This window comes from Diabrotica undecimpunctata, chromosome 4 (assembly GCF_040954645.1).
Source record: "Diabrotica undecimpunctata isolate CICGRU chromosome 4, icDiaUnde3, whole genome shotgun sequence".
Taxonomy (NCBI): domain Eukaryota; kingdom Metazoa; phylum Arthropoda; class Insecta; order Coleoptera; family Chrysomelidae; genus Diabrotica; species Diabrotica undecimpunctata.
Window position 1 is genome coordinate 58243073 of NC_092806.1, and position 13408 is coordinate 58256480.

The following is a 13408-nucleotide window of genomic DNA, read 5'->3' on the forward strand; positions in this document are numbered from 1 at the left end:
GTACCTATCACAAATTGTATTTAGTAGCGCCTTCAGGTCTTTCTCATCTGCAGCGATAATGACTGTATCATCGGAATAATATATGTTTATATTTTCACCATTTATCTTGATCCCTTCTGTACAATTTGCAAATGCTGATGTAAATAACTGTTCGGAGTATATATTAAATAGTAATGGAGAAAGTACACAGATTTGCCTTATAGATACTTAAATATACAAAATGAATCCAAAATAAGTCCGTAAGTGATTAATTTGATGTAGAATTTATTATGTAAAAGTATCTTTCACTTCGTTTTTCTGAAATAAACCATTTCATCACTTGAAACCCCTTAGCTTCCAATCATATCAAAATTATTATTTAATTTTATAAAATTAAGATTAAGTACATGTACGCCTATGTTTGACAAGCGAAGCCACGCCTGCGTAGTAAGTAGTATTTGACGTTATTTGCAGTAGACAGTTCTTTTCTCGTTCTTGGCTTTAAAAGTAATACGTAGTTTTCAGTGTGTTTCACTCTTTACTTTGTGAGCCAATATGTAGCCCTCTTTATCTGAAGAATTCCGAACTAAACACTAGTGACAAAGGAAGAAAAATCAGTTATTGAGGGTGGAGTGGAACAACGAACAGGCAAGCTACTGAGGAAAGAGAAGAGCTTGTTGCAAATGGCATTTTTGACAACCCGAGAGTATACAAATAAATTAAATGTGCATTTTTTAGAAAAATTTCCTTAATCTGTCACCAGTATTTTATTTTTGATGATTTTGTTGGTGTTGAAAGTTGTATCTTATGTCTTTGTATGTACTGATCTACGAATAGGTTATGTTTCCAACTTTCATTAGCATCCTAGGTGTGTTTATAAACCATTATAATCGAAATTTGTTTATATATATGTTAGGTTTGTATTTATTATAATTTCTATTTTATTTTTAAGATATTCAATCATGGTGGGAGGTCCCAAGTATCGCTCACTTTTGTTCGCTTTTTCGAACAGCTTTTAATCTCTTAGATTTTGATATTGAGGTGAGTAGCTTGTCTTAAAATATTTTGTTAATTTTTAATTAAATAAATAAGGCGTTTATTTACTTTGCAAACGTTTAGAGACATAAGTTCAAGTAAAATAATATAAATCCAAAAGAATATTTAGGGAGTGAAAAATATAGTGAGTGTTATAATAAAAAATATGAAAACTAGTTTGCATGGATTTGGTTTAGAGTATACACAAGATATTTTTTTTTATTCACAAAGATATACTTTTACCTATGAGGCAACAAATACAAGGTGTATCTTTTATATTAACATTATCAAATATATTTAAACTTCTTTTAAAGAAAGTTTTGTTTTAGGATCTTGAAGAAGCTCTTCTTACTGATGGTACAGAAGAATATTCTTGGCTACAAGATTTAATAGTACGCCTTTTAAGCGGTTGTCTTAAAAATAATGGAATCTCAACTTTTAATTACCAGATGTTCCTGAGAAGGTTGTTCCGCCAAAAATGCCAGGAACACGATCGTTATAATCCTTTTAACACAGATATTGATTTTCAGCTTCTACCACTTAGAACTAAAGTTGATATTTTGCATGCTCTTTGTGACTTTCGCCTAGATGCTACTGATGTGTTAGACCAGCTAAAAAACCTAGAAGCAGATAGTCTTAGAGTGGAACCTCTTGGATATGACAGTAATGACTCTGCATATTGGTACTTTTATGGGACTAGACTATATAGGGAAGATTTTGCATCAAAGAATGATAAAAAGAAGACTGTATGGCAAGTTATTTGTTTTACACAAGATGATTGGTTGCAATTAACCAAGAAATTTAAGAAGTCCACAAATAAAGCAGAAAGGCAGTTACATCATACTTTAAGTGAAAATTTTCTACCAGAATTGCCAAGATTGTTTAAAGAAAAAGAAATCTTAGCTAGGAAGAGGTTGTTGGCTAGGTTGCCTAAGAGGAGTTCTGATAGGTTAAAACAGCAGGTAAGCACAGCAGAATACAGTTTTATTACAATAGTTTTTATTTTTGATAAGTTAAAAAACATGAAGTAAAAAAAATGTTATTTGGTAAAGTAATAAAATTTTAACGAAATGAGGGGACAAAAGTAAATTAACACTTACATAATTATAAAATATAAAAATTGTAACATATCAGCAAATCCTGGTCAAGCCATAGTTAGCCCTTTGCTGCGTCAAATACTTGTTCAACCATTGTTTTTTGTACATGTATTAAAACTGACTATAATATTTTTTCTTCAGATTTTTTGCAAGACACACATGTGTGCTGTACTCAGTTTTCAAGGAATTTCTTTTAAAAAAGTGAAGGGCGCACTTGTGTGCTTTAATACAAATTGTTGTATTTCATAAATTAACCTTTTTAAGGCCACACCGATTTCAGATGTGCTTGCAAGTTTATTCGACTTTTGAACCCACGGAACCACATTTGGTTCACAAATATATATATATATATATATATATATATATATATATATATATATATATATATATATTGTTATGCTATTTAAATTGTATTATATTGCTTACTTAGGAAAAATCCTGTCTATATTTATTAAATGAACTAATCTCCAATTAATCACAATAAATCAGCATTAATTAATTACAATCTCAGGCTATTTAAATTGTACGATTTACCTTTGATCGTGGATTCAAAATATTTTCCAATTGGCGTCCTAATCGGGATAGGTAATATGACCTGAATAAAATACATAGAATTTCAACTGAACTATATGTGAGATGTCCTTTATTTTAATGAAATTTTATACAACAATCAATCCTGTAATATTTGCAATATACTAACTTTAAATATATGAGAAGTTGTTTTCTATCATGGACCCAAATGTTATTTTACATTGATTTTTAATATGTGTTATAACTAAGCTCTTTTTATAATTCCTTTTTTTTTTAGTGATCGCAAAATTAACTGTCTCTATTTTTTATTCAATTTACTTAATTAATAAATGAAAATCACACTCCGGCTCTAATGAAATTTGACTGACCTTTCCTTCTCTGCCGTTGCAATTCTATGGCCACGCCACAACAAAAAAATCCTTTCTCTGCTTCTGCTCCTATTGTGGTCCAGATGACGTACACCTTTCTCCTATCTGTCCTTGTATCTCCAAATGTTTCCGGCTTCGTCTGCTATTAATATTCTTAGGCCCTTTGGTTTTCTATCTCTCTGTACCCCGTTCCTCACACTGGTCAGCTTTTCCACCGCAAATAAACACACCCGGTAAATTACGTCTTCGGGACTTCAAACAAACACAAATCACAAAGCTCCTTCCTTCTTGGACGACGAAAACTGACTAACCAACCTTTTTTTCTCTCTCCTATCTCATAGCCAAAACCAAACCTCCTTGCATTCAAAATTTGACCAATAAAAATCATCCACCTCTTGTGAGTATATCGTTACCACCCAACTCTCTCTATAAAACGTCATTCGGGTAATTCCAGAAAACAAATCTTCTTTAATTATTCTAACTAAATCTATCTACTTTACAAATATTTCTTACTAATAGCTACAAACGATACCTGTTTCTCAATTCAATGTCTTTTGTTAATAAACTTTTACCGATATAATCTTTCGGGGAGAAAACCACCGCAAATCCCGGTCCATTGTTCAACACTTTCTATATACACTTTTATTCCGGGTAAAACCATTTCACAATAACCGACTTATTTAAATTTCTTATCGATAATATTTGAAAGTCTTGTCTCTGAGGCCTAATGAACAATTCTTCGAACAACTTAAACTACATATTTTGTCTTATACAGGATGTTTGAAAATTCATATGCCCGTGTCTTTATGAAATATCAATAATTTTAATTTTTATTTAAGTAATAAAATTTGTATATCGGTTTTTTATTGCTTATGGACATTCAAAAGTACAACAAATCCCCGCCTTTGTAATCGATAAAATTTATCAATTTATGCAACTAAATTTTCTCGAGGCAAAATAAACGCACTTCCTGTATGCTATCTGTACTTATGCTACGTATTATCCTATCCTACTATCTACTTTATACAAATTTAAATCTTCATTCGTGATATTTATATACATCATGGATATTATAAATACCTCTGATCTTTTCAGAATCCATATGTTTCAACTCATAGCTGTTTACTCCATCTTCGTTGTTTACTATGTATGGCCCTTCGAAAACAGGCATCAATTTTGCGCAAATACCGGTCTGAAGATTTGACACTCTTAATGCTCTTACCATTACTTTGTCACCCTTTTGGAAAGTTACTGGTCTTCGTTTCCTATTATGACCCTGTCTCTGGATGTATTTCTCATTGCTTCTTCTTAATCTCCTCTGAACGGTTTCTATAACCTGTCGATACTCTCTTTGTTCTGGATCTTCCCACGGTCTTATCGGCATGACGCCTTTCATGATGTATTCTGGTGTTTCTTTCGTTACTGTACTTGGCATGGAATTTAGGTACATCTCTATTTCTCCCAATTTTCTGTCCCATCGCCGATGTTGACCATCCGTTGCAATACGAAGAAATTTCGTTACCTCTTGTATAAATCGCTCAGAAGGATTACTTTGGGGATGCCTGATGCTTACAAAGTTCGTCTCGATTCCCCGTTCTCTAAGCTGTCCCTTGAAACGATCATTTCGGAAGTACGTTGCATTGTCTAGTAAAATTTTTCTTGGGGTTCCTACCGTAGCGATGAAATTGTCTATTTTTCTCAATATTTCTTCCCCTTTTGTGGTGCGGCAACTATATAATTTTACGTATTTTGAGAACACATCCACCATCACCAGAATATGCTTGTTCCTTTGCGTGGTCACAATTAGATCGCTTAACATGTCGATGGCTATAATGTCCAGGTTGTTCCGGGAAACAATGCTCTTTGCAATATTTTCGTTTTTAAAATTCCTGCTCTTGTATTTCTGGCATACTTCGCATTTCTGTGTGATCTCTTTTGCAATGCGGTAATCTTGTCGACTGATGTAGTTTTCCCTAAATACAAGCCATACCTTTCTACTGCCAATATGTCCATTTTCCTCGTGTAGTTTCTTGATGATTCTTTCTGCCAATGTCGGTGTCACTAAATATAATTCCTTTCCGTCTATTCTCTTAAAAAATATCTCGTTTTCTAGCTCTGCTCTTCTCTTTTCTCTTTCTTCTAGGCCTTCCTGGTCGGTCCTTATCTCATTTAACGAAAATATCCCTTCGTCTTGTGTCAGTATATTCAATCCCACATGTAATGTAATTGTCTCCTTTTTTCCTGTATCTTCGTCCCGTGTTAAAGCGTCAGCTATTATGTTGTCTTTCCCTTTGATGTATCGAAATTGGAAATCATACTCTTGTAAGAGCAGAATGCCTCTGTGTATTCTGTTATTTACCAATCGATTCTTCATGATGTGTATCAATGCTGCATGATCCGTTTCGATGGTGAATTTAGCTCCCAATAAGTAAAACCTTAATTTGTTTACGCAAAATAGTACACTGGCGAATTCCAACTCGGTGACACTGTATTTTCTCTCATGTGTTTTAGTCACTCGAGATATAAAACATATCGGAACCTCTTGGCCGTTTTGTATTTGCGACAACACTCCTGCAAATTTCTGTATCGACGCATCCGTACGGAGTATAAACGGCAAATTGTAAATAGGGTGATATATTTTTGTTCCTTTAGCAAATTCTTGTTTCAATATTTTGAAAGCTTCCTCCTGTTCTTCTTTCCAATTCCATTTTGTCCCTTTCTTTAACAATTTTATTAAAGGAATTTCTTTTTGGCTTAAATCGGGAATTAATTTCTTGAAATAATTTATCGTACCGAGAAACCCTCGCAATGTTTTTAGATTTGTTGGTCTTGGGTATTCGTCGATGAGCTTTACTCTGTCCTCGGCTAGACTTACAGTTTCGGTGTCAAGTTTGAAACCCAAATAAATCACTTCCTTTTGAAAAAATTGACATTTTTCAATGTTTAGTTTTAATCCCGCTGTGTCCAATTCTTTCAAAATTATTTTGATATGTTCCACATGACTCTGCATATCTTGTGAAAAAATTAATAAATCGTCGATGTAATGGACGATGAACTCTTCATGGTGATTCAAAATGGTATGCAAAGCTCGTACAAGTGCTGCACAGGCGCTTTGTAATCCAAACGGAACTACCTTAAATCGGTATACTATACCATCAATTGAAAAGGCAGTGTAGTTTCTACACTTTTCAGCCAAAGGTATTAACCAAAAACTATGCTTTAGATCAATTTTTGAGAAAATATGTGATCCCGTGATCCTTCCAAAAATGGCCTCGATATTTAACGGTGATTCATATTGTGATACTGTGTGTTGGTTGATATTTCGGGCATCTAAACAGAGTCTTAACTCTCCACTGCTCTTCTTCACTATCACAATTGGGTTAATATAGGGTGAGTCACATCTCTCAATGATTTGATCTTCCAACATTTTTTTGATTTCTTGCTTTACTTCTTGCCGATACTTATAAGGAATTGGATAAGTCTTCGATCGAAAATTTCTCAAGTTTTTCACCTCAAATGAGTGCTCGTATTTTGTGGCCACTCGGTTTTCCTCATTTATCAGCGTTTCATAGTCTCTTAAAATTATACGCAAATCATTTTCTTTGCCTTCTCCACATATCAATTTTTTTTCTCTCCCATCAAATTTTTCGCACATATTCACCGTGTACTCCGTGTCTTCTTCAAACACCACTGTCTCCATTGTGTCCTCTTCATTTTCCTTTGTGTGTTTTTTTGTTGGGCTCGTCTCTTCTTTTGAGGAATCCCAAGTTTTGCTTTTATTTCTTGTCAAAATTTTTCCATCTTCTTCTCCTGAGCTCGTCTCATCTTTTGAGGAATCCCAGGTTTTTTTTCTTTGATCTTTTTCAGACCTTTTCCCCTCTTTCTTCCTTTTCCTTTCTTCGTCGCCAGGTTCATTTCCACCGTTTGTTCTTTCTCTGATTCGTCCGTAATTTGTTTCTCTTGTTCCTTATCCTGTTCTTCTTCTTTTTCCTTGGTTATTTTCATCGTATTGGTTTTGAAGTCGATCACTACATGTTTTTCCGTTAATTCGTCAACGCCTACAATCATGTCATGTGACATATTCGGCATTATTACACATTGAAGTGCATACATATTTTTTTCAATCGTACCATTACTCGTATACCTTCATTTATTGTTGCCAATGTCCGTTTATTTGCGCCCACTAAATTCACCCTAGGTATTTTATAAATTAGACTTGTTAAATTTACTTCTTCGATTAATTTTCTGTTGACCAGTGTTATTTCAGAGCCTGTGTCTATCATAATTTTAATTGGTTTCTCATTTATAAATCCATCCACAAATTTTAAATTAACTCCATTTCTCTTTTCATTGTTTCCTGCCAGTTTAATAAATTCCTTGGGGTGACAAAAAATTCCTGTTTGTTTCTTCGTTTTTAGTGAGCGCCTTCTTGAAAACACGCCTGTTGTTCTTCTGTGTTTTCTCTCCCGTCATCTTCTCTCTCATATTCATTTTCTTCTCTTTGCATATTATTTATTTCTCTTCTGTTCTCTTTTGGTCTATCATTCCCGTATCGATTACCGCGAGATTCCTGTTCATTCCGTGGGTTATTGTATCTGTTTCCTTGGTATGGGCGGTTATTTCTACTCTGATTTTCCCGATCCCTGTTTTCATTCCATCTCTGGGTTCTGGGTTCATAATTCTCTCTTCCGTTCGGTCTATTTTCATATCCCCGTCTAGGTATGAATTCTCGTCTTGTATAATCTCTTCTAAAATTTTGACCTCTATCTCTATATTCTTGGTTTTCTCTTTGTCTATAATTTTCTTGCGGTCTTCTTTCTCTTCTTTCATGCCTATGTGATTCTCTCATTTGCAAAAATTGACATAAGCTGTCAATGTCCTTGTAATTTTGGAGATTTATGTGGTCTTCCAAGGTATCTTCAAAATGTCGCGATATCAACTCTACCAATTGTTCTGATGAATAATTATATTGCAAATGTTTTGCATTATTATAGAGTTGTAATGCGTACATCTTTTCTGATACGCCCATCCTCTCATGGTATTTTCCATTTTGTAACTCTTTATTTACTTGTAGTTGCTGGATTTTTCCCCAGAAATAATTTAAGAATCTTCTCTCAAAATCTTGCCAATTGTCCAATTCTTCTTCCTTGCTGACAAACCAAAGATTTGCCTCTTCTGTGAGATGGTTTCTGATGGTTTCCTTTGCTGTTGCAAACGGTCCTATGTATTTGACTTTTTCCTTTAGGTTATTTATAAAAGGCACTGGGTGTATTTTCCTTATATCCCCGCCAAATCGTACTTTTACGTCTTCTGTGCTATGTACGATGACTTCCTTTCTTTCTACTCCTCTTATCTCCATCTCTGCAATTTGATTAAATCTCCTTTCCGTTTCTTTCCGGTCTTCTTGTAGCGCATTTTCAAATTTTATTTCTATCTGTTCTAATTCCCTTTTTTGCATACTCTGAATATCCTTCATTTTAGTTTCGATTTCTTCTCTCTGCAATTCTATTTTCCTCTCTGTTTCTTCCCTACTTCTTTCTAAACAGACTTTTATTTCGTTTTCATATTTGTCCATACGCGTTTCCATTTTTTGTTCCATTTTTCTTTGGTTTTCTTCCAAATTGTCCAATTTTTGTTCCGTTCTTTGTTGTGATTCATCCATTATGTGTTTTGTTTCCAGTTGATTTTTATCCATTTTTTGTGACGATTCTTGTATTTGTTGTGTCTGTATTTGCATCATAGCTAATAATTTTTCTAACATCCCTGTTTCTTTTCTTTCCTCCATTATTGTAGCATTTCCTTCATTATCCGATCCTTCATCAATAATTGTTTCCTCTTCTATCTTATCCTCTTTCCTTTCTTGCGTTTTGCTTTGACTCCTTGTGGCCGACATGTTCGTTAGATTATTTATCCCCGCCAAATATGAAACTTTGAAATTTGTGCAATAATTTCCCCGCCAAATATAAAATTCTACTGGTCTGTTGCAACAAACGGGACTTTTCCTGTTCAAATGTAATAACTCTTGAGTACGAGTATCAAATTTCAATATCCCACAAATAAATCAAATGGTAAAATATCAAATGTCAAAATCAATCAAATCATTCAAGTATGGTAAAATTATCAAATTTAAATATCACACAAATAAATCAATTATGGTAACCTATAAATTGTCAATATCACGAATAAATCAATTATGGTAAATTGTATCTTAAAAAAAATATATAATCTTTATGTCCTCAATTTTTACATAATATTTCACTTTATCCCCGGCATATAAACTTTCAAATATCTGCTCGTCTACTCCTATCCTTTCAAATTTGCCAACTAGAAATATTTTTCAAAGCTTTACACGTTGGGGGCCATTTTGTTATGCTATTTAAATTGTATTATATTGCTTACTTAGGAAAAATCCTGTCTATATTTATTAAATGAACTAATCTCCAATTAATCACAATAAATCAGCATTAATTAATTACAATCTCAGGCTATTTAAATTGTACGATTTACCTTTGATCGTGGATTCAAAATATTTTCCAATTGGCGTCCTAATCGGGATAGGTAATATGACCTGAATAAAATACATAGAATTTCAACTGAACTATATGTGAGATGTCCTTTATTTTAATGAAATTTTATACAACAATCAATCCTGTAATATTTGCAATATACTAACTTTAAATATATGAGAAGTTGTTTTCTATCATGGACCCAAATGTTATTTTACATTGATTTTTAATATGTGTTATAACTAAGCTCTTTTTATAATTCCTTTTTTTTTTAGTGATCGCAAAATTAACTGTCTCTATTTTTTATTCAATTTACTTAATTAATAAATGAAAATCACACTCCGGCTCTAATGAAATTTGACTGACCTTTCCTTCTCTGCCGTTGCAATTCTATGGCCACGCCACAACAAAAAAATCCTTTCTCTGCTTCTGCTCCTATTGTGGTCCAGATGACGTACACCTTTCTCCTATCTGTCCTTGTATCTCCAAATGTTTCCGGCTTCGTCTGCTATTAATATTCTTAGGCCCTTTGGTTTTCTATCTCTCTGTACCCCGTTCCTCACACTGGTCAGCTTTTCCACCGCAAATAAACACACCCGGTAAATTACGTCTTCGGGACTTCAAACAAACACAAATCACAAAGCTCCTTCCTTCTTGGACGACGAAAACTGACTAACCAACCTTTTTTTCTCTCTCCTATCTCATAGCCAAAACCAAACCTCCTTGCATTCAAAATTTGACCAATAAAAATCATCCACCTCTTGTGAGTATATCGTTACCACCCAACTCTCTCTATAAAACGTCATTCGGGTAATTCCAGAAAACAAATCTTCTTTAATTATTCTAACTAAATCTATCTACTTTACAAATATTTCTTACTAATAGCTACAAACGATACCTGTTTCTCAATTCAATGTCTTTTGTTAATAAACTTTTACCGATATAATCTTTCGGGGAGAAAACCACCGCAAATCCCGGTCCATTGTTCAACACTTTCTATATACACTTTTATTCCGGGTAAAACCATTTCACAATAACCGACTTATTTAAATTTCTTATCGATAATATTTGAAAGTCTTGTCTCTGAGGCCTAATGAACAATTCTTCGAACAACTTAAACTACATATTTTGTCTTATACAGGATGTTTGAAAATTCATATGCCCGTGTCTTTATGAAATATCAATAATTTTAATTTTTATTTAAGTAATAAAATTTGTATATCGGTTTTTTATTGCTTATGGACATTCAAAAGTACAACAATATATATATATATATATATATATATATATATATATATATATATATATATATATATATATATATATATATATATATATATATATATATATATATATATATATATATATATATATATTTAGTATTATTATAAGTATATTTATGAAAATAAATAATTTTTGAGAAGCAAATCAAAATCAATATCATCAAAATATATTTTATTAACAAGAAAAAAAATTGCACAAAAAAATTAAAATTTTAGAACCTTATGATATCGCTCAAAGCATCTAATAACACATCGTGCTATGTTACATGGTTCACATATAGGCTGTTTCTCTTCTTTTATTCTGCTTTGCACAAACAACACACAGCTTGTCATCAGATTTATTTATTATTATCATACCTGTTAAGATAAATTGAAGAAAAATGTCTTTTAATATGTTGTAATGGATTGTGACCATTTTGAGGTCTACTGATAGTAGAACTTCTAGGTGCCACCTTTTTGTATTTTTCATTCTCAATTTGACTAAATTCCCCTGAAAGTCCAATAATGGAATATTATTTCCTGTTTTCATTTTATATATCACATGGGAATTCAGCACTGCTAAATCTAGTTAATGAAAAAACACTTTCTTATACCACTTTACTGTTTTTCTTACACTTGCTGTGGTACTCAGTAGCATATCCGTTTTGTCTACTTCTCCCATTTTGATTATACTCAAGAATCGCCTCTGGTTTCTGAATTTGTTCACCTTTTTTATTTGTCAGAGTATTTATTTTATTGCTGTGGACTGTAGATAACATATGGACGTCTCTTTTATCTTTCCATTTCCAAGCCAGTAAAGTTTTGTTTGAAAAATAATCAACCGAACCTTTTTCAATTTTTTCAAAATTCGGCATGAACATCCTATTTGGTCTCACTGTTCCACAGCAGTAAACTTTTCTTTCTAAAAGACTCTGATACAGAATGGGACTTGCATACCAATTATCTGTGTATAGATGATGTGCTTTGTCGAAATAAGGCTCCATCAAAATCATTACTATGATGCCAGAAGTTCCCAGATTTTCGTTGAACTTTGTTATTTCTGTTGTAGCACCTGTGTATATAAGTAGATCAAGTGTATAGCCCGTTTCGCAATCCACAATAATAAAAAAATTTATCCCAAATGTTTTTAAACAACACTTTATGACAAAGGGGAGGTAGGATATTAAAACATCCAAATTTTTTATGACATAGTTTATGGATGTTCCCTAACTTGGTAACCCACTCTTCATGTTGATTGCATAATCTATGCATATGCAGCAAATACCTTATGCATCTCAAAGATATTTTGGGCCACTCTTAGGAAATTGTTTGTGAATTTCAAGAAACATCACAGATATTAGCACTTTTAATATAGCACTATTAAGAATGTTAAAAAAGCTGTAGTTAGATCTTCAGTCTTAAGATAAAAACAGTGTTTTTATCAGTATCAATTGAATTACTTCTGCTTTTCATAAGCCTAAAATATGCTCTAATCAGATTTTTATATCTTGTTCCATAATCGAAGAATTGGAAGCAACCATTGAATTGAATTTTGTTAGTATTCATTTGTACCAGTATTTATTATGGCAAGAGTCATCCCAGGAAATTACTCCATATGACTGTGAAGTAATACAAAATAGTATGAGTGTACTTTTCGGAACCAAATAACCAAATTGGGTATCACAATTATGACACTAGTAATACTTGAATGAGGGTTTGAATACTCCAGTTTAAATTATAACATAAAAATATCCCTAGTGGTTTTATATATCCTACAATATGTGTTCAAAATAGACTAAAAATTTTGTTTTGATTTTTGTCTATTTAGTGTTAGTTTCTTATGCAGAAACCAGTTTTTGACTTTAAAACCATCATTCTGTAATTAATTTTTTAAATTACATTCATTTTAGTGTTGTGTCATCTAAAAACATACACATTTAGAGGGAAACATGTATTGAAATATGCACCTATATGATTTAAGTATGTATATAATAACTAATGAGCCCTACTATAGAACTTTGAAGTCTATATATTTTATCTAGAAGAAAGAGTCAATCAGAGGCTTTGGATAAGTATAAGTTATAATGAACTAAATCTCTAAGCCATCCACTAGTATCTCTCACAATTTCCTGAATAGCTTTAGACCCTTTTCTAAAACTATATTGATCACTAACTATTAAGTATTTTATGTTTTTCTATAAGCAAGCATTTATAAAATTTAGAGCACAGTAATTTCTTCTAGAATCCTTTTTTAACTTGATAATATGTTTGTTAATTTTAATACAACAAAAAAAGTTCCTTCAGTAGGCTACATATTACAAAATGTAACTTACATAACAATAATATCCAATGTTTCAATGATTAATTTCGTGTTTAAAAGTAATAAATTTAATCTCTATCATTAAAACTTATTTTAACTCTATCATGTGAATTAAATATTGGCAATAATATCCTTAATGTAAGGTTTTGTCAGATACAAAGTTTTTAAACAAAAATGTTATATTTTTCTGCTTGCAACTTGAGTAATCAAATCTTTATGGTTTCTGTTAAAACACGATAAACAATATCCTGGCTGGTCTGTACAATTGCTAATTACTTTTCTCATTTTGTTACCTTCCCAAAAGCAATTA

At 32.3% G+C, this 13408-nt stretch overlaps 1 protein-coding gene across 2 annotated transcripts in view; it reads left to right on the forward strand.

Moving 5' to 3' along the window:
• The first annotated feature begins 456 nt into the window (after positions 1-456).
• The window catches only part of dikar (CECR2 histone acetyl-lysine reader dikar), a 63225-nt gene continuing 50273 nt past the window's right edge, over positions 457-13408 (forward strand). For both annotated transcript variants that reach the window (XM_072529518.1, XM_072529519.1), the window contains exons 1-3: positions 457-847; positions 932-1020; positions 1344-1976. In XM_072529518.1, coding sequence (XP_072385619.1) covers positions 820-847; positions 932-1020; positions 1344-1976 — 750 coding nt within the window. In that variant the 5' untranslated portion in view covers positions 457-819. The remainder of the gene's footprint in view (positions 848-931; positions 1021-1343; positions 1977-13408) is intronic.